Source organism: Pediculus humanus, genomic scaffold (assembly GCF_000006295.1).
Source record: "Pediculus humanus corporis 1103172107500 genomic scaffold, whole genome shotgun sequence".
Classification (NCBI taxonomy): Eukaryota; Metazoa; Arthropoda; class Insecta; order Psocodea; family Pediculidae; genus Pediculus; species Pediculus humanus.
In genome coordinates, this window is record NW_002987116.1 from 424,781 (window position 1) to 447,010 (window position 22,230).

The 22,230-nt window shown below is 29.2% G+C and overlaps 3 protein-coding genes across 3 annotated transcripts; all 3 read left to right on the forward strand.

The window, feature by feature from the left end:
* Window positions 1-1,748: 1,748 nt before the first annotated feature.
* Window positions 1,749-10,751, forward strand: Phum_PHUM156700 (uncharacterized protein; the record flags this gene model as incomplete). Its single annotated transcript, XM_002424804.1, has 11 exons — window positions 1,749-1,976; window positions 2,148-2,428; window positions 5,870-6,108; window positions 6,396-6,568; window positions 7,060-7,237; window positions 9,240-9,503; window positions 9,598-9,726; window positions 9,803-10,024; window positions 10,101-10,350; window positions 10,425-10,548; window positions 10,680-10,751. The coding sequence occupies 11 exons, from the start codon at window positions 1,749-1,751 to the stop codon at window positions 10,749-10,751; spliced, it is 2,160 nt and encodes a 719-aa protein (XP_002424849.1).
* A 1,002-nt stretch (window positions 10,752-11,753) lies between these two features.
* Window positions 11,754-14,017, forward strand: Phum_PHUM156710 (Nuclease sensitive element-binding protein, putative; the record flags this gene model as incomplete). Its single annotated transcript, XM_002424805.1, has 4 exons — window positions 11,754-11,817; window positions 12,685-12,748; window positions 13,150-13,558; window positions 13,688-14,017. The coding sequence occupies 4 exons, from the start codon at window positions 11,754-11,756 to the stop codon at window positions 14,015-14,017; spliced, it is 867 nt and encodes a 288-aa protein (XP_002424850.1).
* Window positions 14,018-19,268: 5,251 nt separating this feature from the next.
* Window positions 19,269-21,556, forward strand: Phum_PHUM156720 (Y box binding protein, putative; the record flags this gene model as incomplete). Its single annotated transcript, XM_002424806.1, has 4 exons — window positions 19,269-19,329; window positions 20,494-20,557; window positions 20,748-21,138; window positions 21,278-21,556. 4 exons carry the CDS (start codon window positions 19,269-19,271, stop codon window positions 21,554-21,556), a joined length of 795 nt encoding a protein of 264 aa, XP_002424851.1.
* Between the last annotated feature and the right edge of the window lie 674 nt (window positions 21,557-22,230).

Below are 22,230 nucleotides of genomic sequence, written 5' to 3' on the forward strand. Positions count from 1 at the left end.
AAAAAACAATGGACGTTTGACTCACGTTGTAATTTACTGTTATATATTTATGTATGCGAATTTATGCGTGTGTATGCGTGAGTATGCGTGTGTATGCGTGAGTATGCGTGTATATGTGTGTATATGTAAATGTTAAGGGCATATATGCAATAAAAAAAAAAACAAATTTTTTTTCTACTTATTTTTTCCCCGCGATTAATTACCGTTAAAAATTGTGTTGAATGTTTTTATTTTCATTTTTTTTTTTTTAACGTCAACGATTTTTGTCCTTTTTCTTTGACTTTAATTAATTAATTTTGTTTTCGGGGGGGGAGGGGAGGGTGAAAAAATTTTTTTAAATCCGAGGTTAGTGTGGGTTTTAAAAATTAGTCTTTGCCACTTTTTTTTTTTCTGGAAGTTTTTTTTGATTTTAAACGCGTTAACGTTAAGAGTTTCTTTATTACCTCCCTAATGAGATTAACTACCTTGAAAGTAATTTATAAATTTACCGCAGTAATTAGTTTTATCTTCTTTATTACCACCATCACCACCACCACCACCACCACCATCACCGCCACCACTACCACCACCAGTTAAGATTTATTATCATTGTGAATATTATATTTTTTTTTTTTTTTTAATAATTTTTACAAAAGTGGAGAGGGAATCGAAAAGGAATTGGGGGGAAAAAAATGGCGGGAAAAGATTGTTGCATATCGTTTTCATCAATAATTTTATTAAAAATAATAATAATAATGATTTAAATGTTGCTATGTAAATTCTATATGATTTCTCCTTATACTTCCTCTTCGTATTTTTTATTATTATTTTTTTCTAGAAAAAAACTTGTAAAAACCAAACTTGTGAAGAAGGTCGTCTTAATCGTTTAATATAATTTAAGGACAGTTATGGAATGTTTAAAAAAAAAAATCAAGTTTTTTTTTTTAATACATGTGTATCATATTATTATTATTATTATTATTTTATTTACGACGACAGAATATTATTATTAATAAGTTGATTTTTTTTTTTTTTTTCGAAACTTTTAAAATTGTGTGCGTGCGCGCGTGTGTGCGTATTACGTGCATATTCATCGGACTGTAAAAAAAAAAAAAAAAACTCGCCCTTGACATTATTTCTTACTCGATACCTGATTTGAATTTATTACTGTGTAAAACCGTTTGGCACATATTTTTCGTAACGTGTACATCTTTCGAATGATTTTGCGGTTCGTGAGTTTCCGTTTCCCTTTTTTCCGAAGTCTCCCTAAGGTTTTGAAGTGCGTGTAAAAGTTTTCCAACGCGTTTTCCAAAATGAATTTAAGTTTCATCGTCCCACGTAATGTAATTTTTTTCCGATTATTATTATTATTATTATTATTGTTGTTTATCATCACTGTCACGTAATGATGATTCGTAAGAATTTTTTTTTTAGAATTAAATAATAATAATAATAATAGTACTTTCTTAATTTCACTGATTTGTATAAAGTTCAACGACCAAAAAAACATTCGCTTTCTCGAAAATGAAAATAATAATAATAATAATGATAATGTAAAGTAATCGTTTATTTTATTTTTTTTTTCATTTCAGGAATAAAAGCCGTCGTTATTAGAAGAAGAAGAAGAAAAAAAAAAAAAAAAAACTGGCACAAATGTAACTTGTGATAAAAGAATCATCAAGACCAAAGATATAAATAATCAGGTATTAGAATTTTTTTTTTTTTTTTTCGAACAAAGGAAAGGAAAAAGAAAGGAAAAAAAAAGGAAAATGCCGAACGTAATATCTAAATACCTAAACGAGACAGCTGCCAAATATCCAAAAGTCAATCAGGAACTGGCTGGAAAGATAGTCGGAGTTGCTCTATTGGGATGCACGATCAAATTAAGTTACCCGTATTTGAAAAAGTATTTTTTCGACAGCGGGAAGAGTAAAAAAACGATTAAAATAAAAAGATGCGTTAATAATAATAGCGGAGATAACGTCATAACCGATTCGGTTGTTGTGAGCGGCAGCAATAGCGGCAGCATCAGCAGCAGCAGCAGCGATGACGAAATAACAAAACAAACGAACAACAATTATCCGAAGTCGAAGGATAAGAGGAAAAAAAGGGGAAACGTGAATTTAATAATAAAAATAATAAATTTTTTATTGCCCGGAGTCAACAAGGAATTCGCCGTGGATTTGTGGTTGTTGTTGAAATTGATGGTACCGGGGATATTGAGTCCGGAAGTGGGTTTGCTAACCGTTCACACGTCCGCATTGATAGCCCGAACGTTCATGAGCATATACGTTGCTTCCATGGAGGGCACTATGGTGAAACACATCGTTCGTAAAGACGTTAGAAATTTTTCGATATTTTTACTCAAGTGGCTTGCCGTGGCCGTGCCGGCGACGTTCATAAATTCGCTCATACGGTGTTTGGAAAAGAAAATATCGTTGGCTTTCAGGTAAGCGTTTAAATCAATTACGGAATGAGTGAGTGTGAGAGAAAGAGAGAGAGAGAGAGAGAGAGAGAGAGAGAAAGAGAGAGAGAGAGAGAGAAAGAGAGAGAGAGAGAGAGAGTGAGAGTGAGAGAGAGAGAGAGAGAGAGAGTGAGAGAGAGAGAGAGAGAGTGTGAGAGAGTGAGAGAGAGAGAGAGAGAGAGAGTGAGAGAGAGAGAGAGAGAGTGTGTGAGAGAGTGAGAGAGAGAGAGAGAGAGAGAGTGAGAGAGAGAGAGAGAGAGAGAGAGAGTGTGAGAGAGTGAGAGAGAGAGAGAGAGAGAGTGTGAGAGAGTGAGAGAGAGAGAGAGAGAGAGAGAGAGAGAGAGAGAGAAAGAGAATAATGAAAGAGATGTGAAAATGTTACCAGTTAACGATTGCATAAAAAAAAATTAAAAACTGGAATTTAAAAAAAAAAAAAAAAAAGTCAGGTTTAACGTACGATTATCATCGACTACTTCGTAATAATAATAATAATAATAATAATACGAAATGATTTTTGCCCAATTGCGGCCTACAAAAAAAAAAAAAGTATTTTTCCACTCACATATTAATTTCATAACGTTTCGACCGCCATTTTTACAAAAAAAAAAAAAAAAAATTCATTTCGCGAACGAAAACGAACGAGAGAAATCAACAAGAAAGCAAAAGTTTCCGTTTATTATTAATATTATTATTATTACTATTATTAATAATATTATTATTACTCGAAGGAAAAAAAAAGAAAAGTTTTGGCAGGGAAAAAAAATAAATTTTCGCGAAAGGTCGTTGAACTTAAACACATGTTTCGTTTACGCGCGTGTTATAAGGATTTGGATTAGGTGTAGGTGGCACTTTCTCCGCTGCCCGGAAAATTACGTAATTTTTTGGAAAAGCGGAAAATTTTTTTCGATAACAAGAAAAAACCTTGAATTCGTTATTAAAGACGGGATAAAAGAAGGGGATTATCATACGTGGTTAAACAAAACGCGATTATCTCAAAATGAACTTGACCATAAAAAAAACAAAATCTTCTCGTCGCCATATTATTAGTCACATCATAATCGATTCTATCATCATTATTATTATTATTATTATTATTATTATTATTATTATTAATGAATTTATTGATTTTATAAAAGATGAATTTTTTAATAGAATGTTTTATTTTTTTGTAACGACCGAAAAAATCAGTGTGTGTGTGTGCGTTGTCTCATAGATCGCCTTCAACTTGTTGTTCATCTTACAGGTTGAACAACATTCGAAAGTAAAAAAAAAAAAAAAAAAAATTCGGGTCCTAACGTCCTTTTTTTTTGACATGTTTATTACGAGAACGTGTATATATTAACGTAACGTTTAATAATCTACCTACCATCTTCTGCTATTCCGATCCGATGACTTAATTTTTAATAATTACAGTTTATGTATGTATGCGGTTTGGGGATTTTTTTAAAATATTCTTTTTTCGGGGGGAACGAATAAATAAATAAATACTTGCGTACATATATATTTATAAATAATAATGATGATGATGATGATAAGTAATCGATTGTGTGCCCATGTGATGTTAAATTTTATATTTGCCCATGAGGGACCAAAGGTATTTTCTTTAATCGAACCCACTAATTGATCCCGTAGAGTTTTTATTAACTTTCGTTCTTGTTGTTGTTGTTGTTGTTGTTGTTTGTTGTTGTTTATTATTTAAACCATCCATAAATTTTTATTATTATTTATTACATTATTAAAAAGATAGGAAAACCTCGTTACGAAATCCCCCCCCCCCCAAAAAAAAAAAAAAAAAAATAGAAAATTTAAACGTGGGAAGAGAGTCGCCATTACGGGCGGGGGGACGGGGGGGCGGAATTAACTCGAAATTAAATTCGACATTTTTGTTATTGTTTACGATTTGCACGTGTGTTTGCTGCAACCACCTCCTCTCTTGCATCTCGAAATAATCCTTTTAAATTTATTTAAATCGAACTCGAAAAGAATTTTTTTTTTTTTTTTTTTTTTTTACGGTTAAAAAAAAAAACATCCAATTAATAATAATAATAATCGATTTAAAAATAAAAATTTATGTGATCGAAACGTTATTTATTTATTTATTAAAAAAAAAAAAAAAATTTTTTTTCGGTTAACTCGTTTATAAAAAAAAGTCTTAATTATAAAAAAAGAAAAAAAAATTCGTTTCGATTATTAAAATTTTATCATTATCATTATTATCATCATCATCATCATCATCATCATCATCATCATCATTATTATTATTTTTTTCGGAGATGAAAAGGAAAAATGGATGCTCTTACTATTTTTTTTTTTTTAGAGAATTTAAAAAAAAAAAAGGGGGGGACAAAATAAATAGGAAGAACTTGAACATTTGACGATTTTATTTATTATTATTATTATTATTATTATTATTATTATTATTATTATTATTATTAAATTTTTTATATATATTTATTTTGTTGCAAGTCGGTCGGGTTAAAATTCACAAAATGAAATAGTCCAAGGGGGACGAGAACGTTAGTTTTATTTCACATCGAAACGCGAGGAATTATTATTATTATTATTATTTACCGTCTTCGAATGCGTGTCGTATGTATCACGTGTCACGAACATACTTAATAATTTTATTATTATTATTATTATTATCATTACTTTTTTTTTTCTTATTGTCATCTCGCAGCAGCATCCTCATCCTCATCATCATCAGAGTGTTTGAGTAACGTAAATTCGTTGTTAATGTGAAAATGATTCGCATTATTTTCTTTTTCTTTTCTATTTCCACGTCGAAATTTTTTCGTAAATCACGTGATAGATTAATTAACGGTCGAAAAAATTTTTTTTTCGAGGGAGAGAACGCAACGTTATTAATTTTTGCTCCCTACTTTTTTTTTTCCCCCTTTCCAAATTTATTATTATTATTATTATCATTATTATTATTATTATTTTGCCTTTTAAATCATTAAAAGAATGAAAAAATATGTAAGTTACGGGCTATAAATTATTATATTCCGGGTAATAAAAAAAAAAAAAAAAAAAAAATGAAATGGAATTAATCGCGATCGTGTTGTTGTTGTTGTTGTTGCATTTCTATCAAATTTAGCTTTGTCATTTATATTTTCTCTCTCTCTCTCTCTACCTTTCTCTCTCTCTCTCATACCTATTTCCTTTATTTCTCTGGTAAAAAATAAAAAATTTTCAAATGTCAGGAAAAGTCATAAAAATTTATTTATTTGATTTTTTTTATTTTTATTTTTTGTAAAATTTTGCAATGTCATTTTTGTTAATTAAACGATTAGCTTATGCTTAATCCCAGCATATCGAGTGTCCGTTAAGTCGAATTAAACACGTGCACACGCGCACACACACACGTGGATAAACATGGTAAAAAAAATTCTAATTTTTTTGTTTTTTTTTTTCTATTTCCAGAACAAGACTGGTGAATCATTTGTACAAAGTTTATTTTTCGGATCAGATATACTATAGGGTATCGAATTTGGATGGAAGAATCGAAAATGCGGATCACAGACTGACGGACGACATATCAACGTTTACGGATAGCGTTGCTCATTTGTATAGTCACATAACGAAACCCCTTTTGGATTGCGTACTCATAACGTTTGCATTGGCGAGAAGCAGCAGAAGAATGGGTGTTTCAACCATACCCGGTAATCATATCATTATTATTATCATTATCATTATTATTGTTATTGTCGTTATTGTTGTTGTTGTTGTTGTTGTTGTTGTTATTGAATGCGCCGATGTTTGTTTGGTTTTGCTTTGTTTTGTTTTGTTTCCAAACAATTTTCGCTTCAATTCTTTTTCTTTTTTTCTTTTGTTAAAAGTTTTTTGTTTTTGAATTATGTAATGTTTTAGGTTGCGTCATTTCGAAAACAAAAACGAAAAATTATATGTATATATTATTATTATTAATTTTATTTTTTTTGTTGTCCAGGTCCCCTGTTGGCTGCTTTCGTAATGTGTTCGACGGGATTAATATTGAAATGCGTTAGTCCGAAATTTGGTGAACTAGTCGCGGAAGAAGCTCACAGAAAAGGTTATCTTCGAAGCATTCATTCCCGGATAATAACAAACGCGGAAGAAATCGCTTTCTACGGTGGCCATAAGGTGGGTAATAAAACGAATGAATGAGGAATCGAATCAGAAGAAGAAGAAGGAAAAAACAAAGATGGCGGTTTTATTGGCATCTCTTTAAAAAAAAAAAAAAAAAAAAAGGGGGGGGATAAAGAGTTTAAATATTTTCCCGTATTATTCAATCAATCACATTACAATCGTAAAATTCCTTCGGAGTAATTACAGTAATAATAATAATAATAATAATAAAAGCAATTTCTTTTTTTTCCGTTACGCAGAACGTTCGTTAACCGTCAATTTTTAATAATGTCAATAAAATTCGTTTGATCTAGGTCATTGCCTCGGGTAAATAACCCCCCCCTTTTCCCCTTCGTCCTCGTCCTCCTCTTCTTCACTTTGAATTATACTTTTTTTTAAATTTATTATTATTATTATTATTTTTTTGCGGGAATTATGGGTGGTAAAGTAGGATTTTTTTTTTCATGTTGTTTTCAAGTTAAAAAAATTTATTTTTTCGTTTTCAGGTTGAATTGAATTGTTTACAAAAAGCATACAAACAACTCACGAATCAAATGAACAAAATTTACGCTCAAAGATTGTGGTTTGTCATGCTGGAACAATTTTTAATGAAATACGTTTGGTCTGGAACTGGAATGATAATGATTTCTCTACCCATAATTGCTGGAGTTTCTCTAACGAAAAGTAAGTACCTATCTTGATAGGAAGAGAGAGAGAGAGAGAGAAAGAGAGAGACAGAGAGGCAAAGAGAGAGAGAGACAGAGAGGCAAAGAGAGAGAGAGACAGAGAGGCAGAGAGAGAGAGAGGGGGGAATGAAAAGGAGGGGAGAGGAAATAAATATACAGGGGGCGGAATCGAATATTCTAGAATTTTTGACAACTCTGAATGCTTTTCATTCGAGACATCAAATTGACAAAAAGTTTCGTTTATTTAAGTTAATTAGACTCTCGAGCTTTCATTTTTGGATAATTATTATTATTATTATTTTGGCAATTCTAAATGTGATTGACCCCTTATCGAAGAAATGATAAGGAAAGAAAAAAAATTTTTTTTTTTTGTTTTTAAAACGCAATTTGTCAAAGCAACTTTACAAAAAAAACGAGTAAAAATGTATTTAACCGTAAAAAAAAGAATCAAGGCAAACCATTTTTTATTTTTTTTCGTGTCGTTCTATAATTTTTCTCTTTTTCCTTTTCTTTCTTCCCCTCGCCCCCCACTCCCCCTTCCCCAACCCCGCACCAAAAAGTAAAAACGAGTTTTTTTTTTCCTTTTCCTTATTACAAAAAAAGAAAGAAAATAAAAGGAAAAGAAATGGCGGTTCGTTAAAATGTTTACGTTTCACGAACGTGGAAGGAACGAACGCGTGAAGGGGTTTGTTCATGATAATCATTTGTTTTTTTGGCGACAAAAAAAAAAAAAATGTCGCAAGATCGTTCGTTTCGTTATGGTTCATTCCCTAATGGTTTTAATGAGTGTTAAACACGCACGCATTCACGCACAATAATAAAAAATCACGAATTGAAATCCCTTGAAAAAAAAAAATTTTTTTTTTTTTTATAATCATTATTATCATCGTAAAAATGACCTTGGAAGACGAAAACGGAAAAAAAAGGAGGATTTTGGAGATTGACCCCCGTGTTAGATTACAAAAAAAAAAAAAAAAAATCTGGAAAGGAAAGGAAAAAAAAAAGTCAAAATAATAAAAAAAATTGCGTGCAAAATAAAAATAACAGAAACAAAAATTAATAATAATAATGATAATAATAAGAATTTAATTACCCGTAAAACGTACTTTGTAATACAAGAACTCGGTCCGTCATATTTCATACTTGAAAATATTGGATATTATCAGTTCCAAGAATAATAATAATAATAATAGATGATTATGCCAAGGATTAAATAGCAAATGTTTGTGTCTTATTATTGTATTACAATTGATTTTTTTTTTTTGTTTCAAGGTTTTTCAATTACGAATTTTTTTTTAGATAAAACGACAAAGTTTTTTTATTTTTTAAATCGTTGGTCGATGGGGAAGGGGAAGGGGGAAAAATAAAAAATTGCAAAATAATAATAATAATAATAATTATTTGAAACCTGTTTTTAAAAAAAAGTACGTTAAACGAATCTTTTATCCCTTTTCTTCAAATGACCAATCACAATCAACCCTCGTTCGAATGTAGCAGAAGACAATTGTTTATGCGGCGCGGGCGAGGGCGCGCGCAATTGAACGTGTGTTTGTTTTTCTTTTGTTGTCTTTTTTTCTCTTCTTCTTCTTCTTTTTTACAACGTAATGTATTGAAAAACTTGTTTTTTTTATTATTATTATTATTTCTCAAAAGTTTTGCAAAGTGAAACATAAAAGAAATGAAAATGAAAACGTAGAGTGTTGTTGTTGTTGTTTTGTTTTTTCCCTTAGTTTTAAACAATGCAAATCCTAACAAAAATTTCTCACAGCCTTCTATTAAAATGTAATTTTTTTTTTTCACGCAAGAGTGCGCAACAGTTTAATAATTGGAAAAAATTTAAAAAAAAATTTTTTTTTTGTTAAGTGAATGCAATTACTGAAGCGAATTTATCAAATAATAGTAATAATAATAATAGTAGTAGTAGTAGTAGTTTGAGATAAATTATTGATTAATGTTCGATCGAATCAATAAATCGTTAATTAAAATTAATTTTTTTTTAGGGGATTCGAGCGATGCGAGCGTGTCTGAAAGAACGCAATATTTAACAACGGCGAGAAATTTGTTGATGAACGGAGCGGACGCCGTTGAAAGGCTCATGTCATCGTATAAGGAAATAGTTGAATTAGTCGGTTACACATCGAGAGTCGGTGAAATGTTGAGAGTTTTCGATCAAGCCAAAGAAGGGAATTACGTGAGAACAACGGCAAACTTGTCGAAAACGACGAAAAATTTAAACGGAGCATCGTTGGTATTCGAAAATGGACGTCCCGTGGCCAAAGGCACGTTTAAAACATGAAACGGTTTTATGGTAGATTGTAAAATAAAATGACTTCTGATTTTTGTTTTGATTTCCTTTAGGTCGAATAACTGAAACTTCCGATGGTACCATTTCGATAGTAAACGTACCCATAATTACACCTAACTGTGATGTTGTCGTAAGAAGCCTAACGTTGAACGTTACACCTGGCCAACATATTTTGATTACCGGTAATTATTATTTTACAACAAAATTTCCGCCATTAAATATTTTAAAATGAATTTTAATTGAATAATTTTTACGCAGGGCCGAACGGTTGCGGAAAATCATCCCTGTTTAGAATCCTTTCGGGTTTGTGGCCAGTTTATAACGGTCACCTATGCAAACCGGTGTTGCAAGACATGTTTTACGTTCCTCAAAGACCATACATGAGCCTGGGAAGTCTTCGAGATCAAATTATTTATCCGGATACGGTGCAAGATATGCAGTCGAAAGGAATAACGGATAAACAGTTGGAGAAATATTTAGGTACGAATCGAGTCGAAGGTAAAACCTTGAATGAGTTGATGGAAGTGGTAATAATAATGATTATTTGTCGTTTTAGGTTTGGTGTTTTTAAATTACATTGTGGAAAGAGAAGGAGGTTGGGATGCTTGTGCCGATTGGAAAGATGTACTCAGCGGTGGTGAAAAACAAAGGATGGCAATGGCTAGAATATTTTATCACAAACCTAAATTTGCTCTTTTGGACGAATGCACGTCGGCCGTGTCGATAGACGTGGAAAGTAGAATATATCAAGCGTGTAAAGATGCAGGGATAACGTTGTTGACAATCACACACAGGCCATCTTTATGGTAAACCTTTTTGAACCTTTTTTTTTTTAACAGTTTTTAGAAAGGTAGTTTTATTTTTGTTTGTCTTTAAACAGGAAATTTCACACTCATTTATTACAATTTGACGGAGAAGGTGGATGGAAATTGGAAAAATTAGATTCGGACGTTAGGTTAACGTTGAAGGAGGAAAAGGAACAACTCGAAGAACAATTAGCCAACGTACCAGCTTCACAAGAAAGACTTAGGGTATTTTATTTAATTATTATTTCAATATTGTTTCGAAAGAAAGAAACGTGGATTAACACGTGGATTGTGATGTGGTTTTTTTTTTTTTTTTTTTTGATTTTAAGGTTCTTTGTCGCGAATTAGGAGAAGATTTTACAATAATAGCAAATATTCAAGAAGTCACAGCAAATTCGTAAATGAGGAAAACGAGATGTCACGTGAAGATGGGGTCATTTTTTCCTTTTGTAATACAAAAAAAAAAGGAGAAAAAATTATTTAAAGTCAAATTATTAATTATTAATATCATTTTCATTATCATATAATTTTTATTTGTAAAAAGCAATAAAAAAAAAAAAAAATGCAAACGTTGTAAATAAAAAAATATTTTTCGATCGAACACAAACTGCGTAATAAAAAAAAAAAAAAAAACAATTCACGATAAATAATAATAATAATAATTGATGAGTTATTAAAAAAAAAAAGAATATGTGATAAAAAGAAATTTAATAAATTTTTTTTTGTTTGTTTGTTTGTTTTTTTTTTCTGATGTTTTATATTAAATGTTTTTTTATTGAATGATTATATATATATATATTATTATCCTGTCATAGTATATGGCTATAATTATTAATTTATTGCATTAAGTAGTTGTTTCAAAAGTAATAAAAAAAAAAAAATTTAATAATATCATTTGCTATAATAAAACGGCCATTTTGTAATAATTTCCTGTTGTCAATAACTATTTAATAATTAATGAATGAATAATTTAAAAAATTGAAATAAAATCTAAGTTGGTCGTTTACGTGTGCACGTGTAAAAATCATTTTGTACGAATTAGTTTTCTTTCTTTTTCTTTTTCTCAAGTTCAGAAAATATTATTTTACTATATAAGGTAGTTTTTAAAAAAAAAAAAAAAAAACTTTAAAGCAGTTTTTTTTTTTATATAGCATTTCATTGTTTCTGTGAAATTATTGATGGAAAAGGTAATCCAATAAAAAACTATTGAAAACGTGACGTCATTATATAATTCAACCAATGAGAAACGAGTCTGCTCATAATCGACCAATGAGAGTGACTGAGGTAAATTTACTTTTAGAAATGAGCGGATGAAGCTGAGAAGGATTTCAACCAAGCTGGAAGAAGGAGTGAGAAAATCGGTTCGGAGTTTTTAACACCTTTTACCACCTACCCGGAACATCATGACTGACCCGGAGAAGCAGCCCGAACAACCTAAGGCTGTTCAACAACAAAAGCAAGTCATCGGTAAGTTTACAAACGTTTAAAATCAAATTAAAACGAGACATGGCTTTGTTACTTTACCGCCTTAAATTTCAACAACACGCCATTTTGTTTTAGCACGTGTGTTGATTTGAATTATTTTAGACGTAGTTTCATGAATTACATGCCATGCATTTTGAAATATCAATGTTATTAATAATATTTACGACACGCAATTTCATTTCTAAATATAGTTAATGCATATTAATATTTTCAAATACTCGATGTGTTTGAATAACGACCTTGGAATGGGTGGATGCTTTAATTGATCTTGCATATCCAAGTTCGTACCTTCATAAAGTTTTTCTTTTTTTTTTTTTTTATTATATCTTTGTTTCACAATATTTACAATTACGTATGTATATACATTACTCAAGTATTTAGAAATGAGGTTTTTTTCTTTTTACAATTAAAATCAAATTGTTCATTATTAGTGCGTTATTGACCTTTTGTGTGTGTGTGTGTTGCGTTATTACTCAATAATTTACTTTCAACTTTGCTAAACTAAACATATCAACATTAAATTAAACTTTTTTTTTTTTGTTTAAATATAACTATGAGTAATAAAATCCGGTTTTTTTTTTTTTTTGTCATTTTTTTAATTACTAATACATGATTTCTTCTTAATTCTGAACATTATTCTTGTAAACCCTTATGACTATAAAAGAAACAAAGCGTTTTTAAGTGAGAAAGGGAAAAAAAATAATGATGATGATGGTGATGGGAAATTTTAAACAATTTTTCTTTGTTTAATTGTGATTAGTTTGTATGATATTTATAATAATTAGTATTATAAGTCGTTTACCCGCCAAATTTTACACATTAAATTAAATTTTGTTTTCTTTTTTTTAGCAAACAAGGTGACCGGGACCGTTAAGTGGTTCAATGTAAAGAGCGGGTATGGATTCATTAACAGGTAAGTAAAGGAAATCGAATAAAATATTAACTTAAATTATTATTATTATTTTTGTCGTTGTTGTAATTGTTATTACTAACATTATTATTATTATTATTTTGTACGAGTAATTTTTGCAAAGGTACTCTATATATAAAAGAAAAAAAAAAAGATGTGTGCCTAGAGCAAAGAGGTGTGGTTAATTGAAACATACAGGCCGATGACCTCGCTTTGTGTTGTAGTCTAGTACCTTGCGTTTATAACCGTAACGGTAGAATTCTCCAGAATTTTTGGAAGAAATAAATTTTCGTTTCATTCATTTTGTTTCATTACTATTATTCTTTGTTTTTTTTTCTTTTTTTTTTAATTAACGGATTGTGAAGTATATAAAAACTAACTCTGCGACCTGTACATGCTTTCAGGGATGACACCAAAGAAGATGTATTCGTTCACCAAACCGCTATCGTTAAGAACAATCCCAAAAAGTTTGTTCGGTCCGTGGGAGATGGAGAAGTCGTCGAATTTGACGTTGTCGTGGGTGAAAAGGGAAACGAAGCAGCGAACGTGACCGGACCCAATGGTGAAGCTGTTAAGGGATCTCCCTATGCTGCAGACAAGCGTAAAGTTTATCAGTGGTATTACAGACGACCCATGCCAAATCGTCCGCGAAGGCAGAGAGACGAAGAAGGAGACGGGAAAAACGGTGAAAATGGAGAAAAGGGAGAAAATGACAATCAGGGTAACCAGCAAAGGCGCTACCGTCCTATATTTCGCCCTCATTACAACTATCACCCGCGCCCACGTGGACCTCCGAGAGACCAAAAAGACGGAGTATGACTCAATTTCTCTCTCTATATATATATATATACGTTAACCGTTTATTTTTAATTTTTTTTTTTTTTTTTTTTTCAATATCATAAATTTACTTGAGTCGTTTTCTCTCTCTCTCTCTCTGTTTAGGATGGAATGGGCGGCGAGAATCGCAACCAAAGACCTCGCAGAAAACCTTATCGCTCGTACAAGGACAAAATGGAGTGGGACTACGTGGTGAGACCGCGAAGCTACAATAACAAACGTCAAGGAGGAGGAGGAGGAGGTGGCGGAGGCGGAGGCGGTGGTGGAGGTGCCGGTGGTGACATGGGTCAAGGCCCTCGCCCACGCCCACGCTACTACAGAAATCTTCCCCGTAACTTCGTCAGGGTAAATAAAAACTCTCAAAGTGAGGGAGATGCCAAGGGGAAGCAGGGAGCCCAATCTGCTGCCAACAATGCAAATGAAAGCACGGCATAAAAAAAAAAAAAAAAAAAAAAGATGATAAGCAAAAAAGATGAAGAAGAAAAAGAAGAAAAGAAAAAAAAAATTTTTTTTAAATACATTTTTTTTGTTTTTTATAAGGAAAAAAAAAAAAAGAAAAAACCCATCCACGTGATCATCATAACAACATCTTTTTTATAGTAATAATAACAATATCTATCACTATTGCATGTTAGTGACAGCATAATAATAATAATAATAACCTGTAAAAAAAAAAAAAATTTTTTTCTTTCTCTCAATTTAGCTTTATTAATTATACAAACGGTAAAAAGCAAATACAAATTATTATTATTATTATTATTATTATTATTAATAATAACAACAAAAATTATTTTAAATGATTTTGTTTTGTTTAATTTTTTTTTTTTTTTCTCTCTTTTAATCTTTTTTTTTTTTTTTTTTATTTTTTTCTAAACTTGGTTGAGAGAAGGAAGAAAGAAGAGAAAATGGAAAATGAAAAAAAAAATAAAAGGAATAGATGGATGGAATGAAGGGGGAGAAAGGGAGAGAAATGAAAAGTTGGAAAATTTAATTTTAAAACATTTTTTTTTTTATTAAAAGCGGAAAAGAAAAAGGAAAGGCTCATAACTTTAAATCGGGAATTTAAAACAAAACGAATATTTTTTAATTTTAATTTTATGTATTGATTGTGTGTACATAAACCATCGAAAGCAACAATAATAAATTCGAATTATTAATTTATTATTTACGTTTATATATATATATTTATATATATAAAATTATCAGTTGTACGTACTCTTGTATCATGTGAAGTGGTGATGGTGGTGGTGGTGGTAGTACTGCTACTGCTACTGCTGGTGAAAGTGCTGCTGCTGCTGCTACCACTGCTGGTGGTGGTGGTGCTGCTACTGCTGGTGGTGGTGGTGCTGCTGCTACTACTGCTACTGTTACTGCTGGTGGTGGTGGTGGTGGTTGTACTGCCACTTACTGCTATTACCCGTTTGTCGTTTGTTTGCTTTTTTAATTTCAAACACGAATAAACAACTGATGGTAGGCATGCGGGGGGGGGGGGCAAAAGGGTGATTTTGCGGGGATGAATGATATGGATTTGTTTATATTCGTGCGTTTTTGGGATCATTTTATTTTGTTTATATTATTATTTATTTATTTATTTATAATTTAACAATTGATGATGGTTCGGGAAGAAGGGAAAGCATACGGGAGAAAGGGTAGAGAGGGGAGAGGAGAGAGTAATTAATACACGAATAAGATTTAAAGCAATCCATAAATAATTTTTTTTTCTTTTCTTTTCTTTTCTTTTGTCTTTTTTCGCTTTTTTTTTTGTTTTGGTCGTACCGAGAAAAATCGGTATTTTTTGTTTGTAACAGTTTTGAGTCTGTCTGATTTTTAATTTGTATTATTATTATTATTATTATTATATTATTTTTTAAAAATTTAAATACAAAAAAAACAATTTTTTTTTTTTTTTTTTAAACATATTTTATTAAACTTTGATTGATTGATTTTGTCGTGTGTTTGATTGCGTTTTTTTTTTTTTTTATTTTATTTTATTTTATTTACATAGAAAGAGAGAAAAAATCGTTGATAATAATAATAATAATAATACATAATTCGTTTCGATTTGAATAGGGATTGAATTTTTTTTGATAAAAATGAGAAAATTGTTCTCTCATTTAAGAGAATCCCTCCGGGTCAGAAACAAACATCTTTTTTTTTTTTTTTTTTTTAATTTATTTAATTAATTTAATTAATTAATTTTTTTTGTATACTTTTAAGTTTGCTGTTTTAATTTTAAATAATAATAATAATAATAATACTATTATTAATTGCGATGATGATGATGATAAAAATTAGCGTGAGAAAATAAACGTTTCGGGTTATTAATATAATAAGACTTGCATCAAACCAAAAAGGTTTGTTTTAAAAATTTTTTTCTTTTTTTTTTTTTTTTTTTTTTTTTTTTTTTTTTATTTCATCCTGGGAAATTGAGAAAATTTATTTTTCTTTAAAAAAAAATGTGGATTAGGGTTTGTTTTTAATAATAATAATAATAATAAAATTATTTTTTTTTTTCTTTTTTTTTTGTTCCTGTTTTTTTTTTTTTTTTATACGAACCGTAGATGATTCACTTACACGTGTATTATTAGTAAGGTTTTGTTGTTTTATTTTTTTCTGATTGCTTTGCCCCCATTTTTATTTAATTTTATGGTTTTTTTTTTTTTTTTTTTAAATCATAATAATAATAATAATAATAAATCAACATAATTAATATGAAAATTACATAAAATAACAAACGATATCATCTTGTATTTGTAGTAATAATAATAATAAGAATAAGAATAAGAAAAGAAAGAATTTTTAAAGATTTATCATCTAATTTTTGGGTTTGTTTTGTTTTTTTTTTTTTTTTTTTTTTTTTTCCAACGTTTGTTTAACAGGGAAACAATTTATTGTAATGATGATAATTTGAATGAAAAAAAAACCATTATTATTATTATTATTACACACATCTTATTATATACGTATTATTAAAAAAAATGATTTTTATGAATAAGAACTGAAACAAATTCTCAATTTCCATATAAATAACGTTTTACGGAAAAAATTTATTTAATATCGATCGATGGATCGATTATCGTTCGATATTATCGTTAAAAAAACGATTAATCGATGGTACGAAAAGAATAAATAAATAAATTTGAATTTGAATTTGAATTTTGAATTTGATTTTTTTTTTTGAAAAGAATGAATTTGTTTCTGGTCGATCTAATTAATTATTAATTAATATACTAAGGCATAATAATAATAATAATGATAATGATAATATTAATAATGATAATGATAATGATAGTGATACTCATTTAAAATTGAAAATATATTATTACGATATCATAAAAAAAAAAAAAAATAAATAAAAGTTTTTTTTCTAGTGGTGTGATTTAGTTGATATTATGTTTAATAATAATAATAATAATAATAATAATAAATAATGTTAAGAAGTATAATAATAATGATGATGATAAGTAATAATGATTGATAATGTATTGGAAAAGGGAGAGAGAAAGAGAGAGACGATGTGAAAAAATTCAACAACTCTCAGCAAAATTTTTCGAAAATTAAAAAAAATCAAAAAATTGATTGAAAAATAATAATAATAATAATAATAATAATGATAAATAAGAGAGTAACACACGCACGTACTCACAAATGCAAGTACGAACGCACTCACACACTATGTTTAAAAAAATAATAATAATATTATCTATCCATATTGAAATTTTTAACGTTTTTTTTTTTTTTTTGGTCTCTCTCTCCCATTCTCTCTCTTTCTCTCTCTTTCACTTAAGGCGTATAACAATAATAATAATAGGAAAAGAGAGAGAGAGTAAACAAGGTAAATTTTTAATTTCAAACATTAAAATGTAATCGATCAATAATAATAATAATAATATTTAATTACATCATAATTAATTATATAACGATAAGTAGTGAAATGGGAAAAAGTAAAGAAAAAAACGGTTTTTTTTTTTTTTAATTTAAAAAATTATTATTATTATTATTAATAAAATTTTTTTCGGTTTTTTGTCAATGGGAAAATAAATCATAAGAAAAAAAATACACACGATAATGATAATGATAACACTAGTAATAATGTCACTTGAAATAAATTTTTTTTTTTTTTTTTTTTTGATATGGATAAAATACACTGATGATAATAATAATAATAATATTATAGTTTTTTTTTATTATTTGATTTTTAAAAATAATGATAATGATAATATGATAATATGATAATATAGTGGCTTGGATTTGTTGTTGTATGTTTTCAGAAATTTTTTTTTTTAGTTTTTTTTTTATTAATTAATTAATAATTATTATTATTATTATTAATTAAGAATTAATTTGATCTGCAATGCGAGGATCTTATTATATACCTGATTATGGTTTTTGGGTTCGTTTCAAATTTTCAAAATTATTATTATTATTATTTTGTTTATTAATTAAGAAATTTCTGGAAACATGACGAACGGATGGCCGTTTAATATATATATTTTGTAAACGGATTGAAAACTGCCTAATAATAATAATAATAATAATGTACTTTTATCATCTTTTAAAAATAAAAATTTTTTTCACTTAATTATAATATTATTATTATTAATATAACCGTTAAAATTCTCATTAATATGAGAAGTTTAGAGTTAACAGTAATTAAAACAATTATTATTATTAAATTTTTTTTAAGGTAATGAAAGTTCAGACACATGGCTGAACAGTAAGATCAGATTGCATATATTATTTCTTTCATTTAAAAAAAAAAAGGAAAAAACAAGTTTACCTTTAGAATAATAATGATAATAATGATAATGATATTATTGTAGTTGGTAGAAGGAGTAATTAATTTTTTCCACTTGTTTGATTTAAAAAATTTTTTTTTTGCTTTTTGTTGTTATCCCCCCCCCCCCCCCATGAATTCATTTTGATTTGCTTTACTTTACTTTATTTTATTTTAAGGATAAATTTAAAGAAAAAAGACAAAAAGAAAAAATGTAAAAGATGGCAGAAATATCTTGTCTACAAATGCCATGATTTGTCATTACTTGCCAAATGTGACCAAAACACAATTTATTTTATTTTAAATTTTTTATTATTTTATTGATTTCATACATTTTATTTTATTATTATTTTTTCTTCTTGGTTTGAAAAGAATTTTTTTATAAATGTTTTTTGTTAGATTTTTTTAAGAAAGAAAGGAAAATTTAACTTTTTTCTACATGTCATTTACATGTTACAACGACATTATTAATTGTTAGTAATGGGTAATGAAGTCATTTAAAAGAAAGTCTTGATGATTTTTTATTCGAAAAAGATTTAAAATTAAATATAATTTTTATTTAAAAATAAATAAATTAATAAATAATGGGGAATATTTGTAAAAAAAAAAAGTAATTGAAAGGTTTTTTTTTTTTTATTTACGCGTCGAGTATTCGATTTTTCGAAAAATTTGTTTTCAAAAACAATTATCGACTTTTCAGTTTGAATTTTTGTCTAGCGATGACGAAACGTTTTAAATCGACCAATGAGAGAGTTCGTAACAAAATGAATCAGCCAATCAAAACGAAGGGAATGAAAAAGCAGTGCGGGAAATGTGACGAGATTCTCAGAAGGATTTCAACAAACCGAAAGGGAAGAACATCGGTTCGGAGTTTTTTTTTACCAACTTTTACCATCTACCCCGAACATCATGGGTGACCCGGAGAAGCAGCCCGAACAACCAAAGGATGTTCAGCAAAAACAGGTCATCGGTAAGACATAATTTTATTTAATTTATATCAAATCGTTTAAGCAAAAAGCCGTTCGTGTGCGATTCTCCAATTTCACGTCGGCCATTTTTTTTAATGGCACGTGCGGCCTTATAAAATACATGCACAGAAAAAAAATTTTTTTTTTTTTTTTTTTGCTTTTTTCGTTCGTTTGTCATTCTATTATATTTCTCTAACGTAACGTTATTTCTTTTAAAATTTTTTTTTTATTATTTAAATTGATATATCATTTTCAAAACGAAAAAAAAAAAAAAAAAAAGTTCATCGTCAATCTTTTTTTTTTCCCCCCCTTTCTCTTCACTTTTTTTGATTCCACGTTTTATTTATTTATTTAAAATAATTCGTGATATTTTTAATTATGCATAATATTATCTCCTACTTTTTTTTTTTCATTTAAAAAAAAAAAAAAAGATCACCCGAATACTACAACGTTCGTGACATGTTTTAAATTGTACGAACTTGTCATAATCGAGTGCATTCCAAAAAAAAAAAAAAAAAAAAAAAAATTTTTAACGGTTTTCGAACGAGAATTTCTTTTTTATTGCGTTGCAAATTTTTTTTTTTCTTTTCGTTTTTTTTTGTTTTTGTTTTTTTTTTTTTTTTTTTTCAATTTTACAAACACTTTTAGTGATGTCGAATTCGAATTTTAAATGTTTTGAATGTCATTTTTTTCATGACTAATCAATAAAAATATTTTTATTTATTAAAAAGTAAATTAAGTAGGAAATAAATGAAGGGGAGTGAAGGAGATTTTTTATTTTCAAGGTAATAATAATAATAATAATAATAATAATATTAATGTAATTTTTTTTTGTAATAATAATGAAAAAGATAATTTTGCAATTAAAAAAAATTAGTTACGGTTAAAATAATTTTCAAAGTTTATATATAAATGACCGTTGAATTTATCTCTCTCGTTTATATTATCGTTTATAACGTTATTATTATTATTATGGCTCTTGTATTAAGAAAGGAAAAAAAAATGTCTACGTGTATAGCAGAGCTTGGGGTTTGATTTATGTGAATTAAAAGTTTTCTATCTCTCTCTCTCTCTTTCTCTCTCCGTCTCTCTCTTTTCGAATGTGTCGAATTCAAATTCAAATTTTAAAAAAAAAACCGTTTTTTTTTTTTTTTTGTTGATTTCAGCCAACAAAGTGACGGGGACCGTTAAATGGTTTAACGTGAAGAGCGGGTACGGATTTATTAATCGGTGAGTTTATTAATTAATTAATTAATTTATTTATTAATTATGAAAAAATGTCCGCGACTATACATAACTTGTCTTGTCTATCGATGAGAATTTTTTAATAATTTTGGTCATTTTGGATGGTGAGAGGATAGGTGGGGAGCGAATGGAAGGTCGGCGAGTAAATTTTTTTGTTTTGTTTTTGTGAATGCAGAAATGACACCAAGGAAGATGTGTTTGTTCATCAATCGGCTATTGTTAAAAATAATCCGAAAAAATTGGTACGATCGGTGGGAGATGGAGAAGTCGTTGAATTTGACGTTGTCGTGGGTGGAAAAGGGAACGAAGCCGCAAACGTGACGGGACCCAATGGAGAAGCCGTGAAAGGCTCTCCTTACGCTGCCGACAAACGGAGGGGATATCGGCAGTGGTATTACACCCGACGATTGCCACCTCGTCCGCGTAGACAAAGAGACGACGACGGTGATGACAAAAATTTAGAGGGTGGAAATCAAGGGCAGCAGAGGAGATACCGTCCGAGATTTCGACCCAATTACGGATACCGTCCTCGACCCCGCGGACCTCCAAGAGATTTACAAGACGGGGTAAGGGAAATGATGTCGAATCGAATGTAGATAGATAGATAGATAGATAGATAGATAGATAGACCTGTACCGTACTGACGGTGTCGCCATGATGTTTGTTTTTTTTTTTTTTTTTTTTTTTTTTGTTTTTCTTCTAAAGGAAGGGGAAGGGGGAGAAAATCGTCCGCCGCAACGTCGTAAAGGACCTCCGCGGCGTTTTTTCGCAAGGAACTACCGTCGTCCGGCAAGAAGACCGAGAAGCGATGACGGTCAAGGTCAAGGCGGGGAAGGAGAATGTCCTCGCCCTCGTCCCCGCTATAGGAAACGGGTACCCCGTAACAATCTAAGGGGTAATAGAACATCTCAAAGCGAGGGCGAAGTTAATATGAAGCAAGAAGCCCAACCCGTAACAAACGCAACCAAAGAAAGCGTAGCTTAAATTTTGTCTGCTGCCTTTCTTTCTTTCTTTCTTTCTTTCTTTCTTTCTTTAATTTTTCTTTTTTTCTTTTCTTTTCTTTTTTTTTTTTTTTTTTTTTTTTTTCCCTGTCTTCGGAAAAATCATTTCTACGGATTCTAATAGTAATTTTTTTTTTTTTTTTTTTTTTGTAAAATGCGTTTGCGGGAAACCAGCAAAAGGCTAACAAGGAAAACAGAAAAAAAACCAAAAAACCAAAAAAAAAAAAAAAAAAGAAAAAAAAATGATTATTAATTCCTAATTTTTTTTTTTTTTTTTCTTTCCACATTGGCCAAAGATTGATGATGTTGTTTTATTACTATTATTATTATTATTATTCTTATTATTATTATTATTTTTTTAATTAATTGATTGATTCATTCATTCATTCACGATTGATTGATTGATTGATTGATTAATTTTTGTGATGGTGAAGAGCCGGAGTTGAGATGAGACAAGAACAAAAACAAGAACAACAAAGGAAACAACCAACCCGGTTCAAGCATTCAAGCATTCTTTTGCTATTTTTATTTATTTATTTATTTTACTTTTTTTTTTTTTTTTTTTTTTTTTTTTTTTTTTTTTTTTGGGGGGGGCCCCTGGCAAAAAAAGGGGGCCCCTTCCAAAAAAAAAACAAATTTCCAAAAAGGGAACCCAAA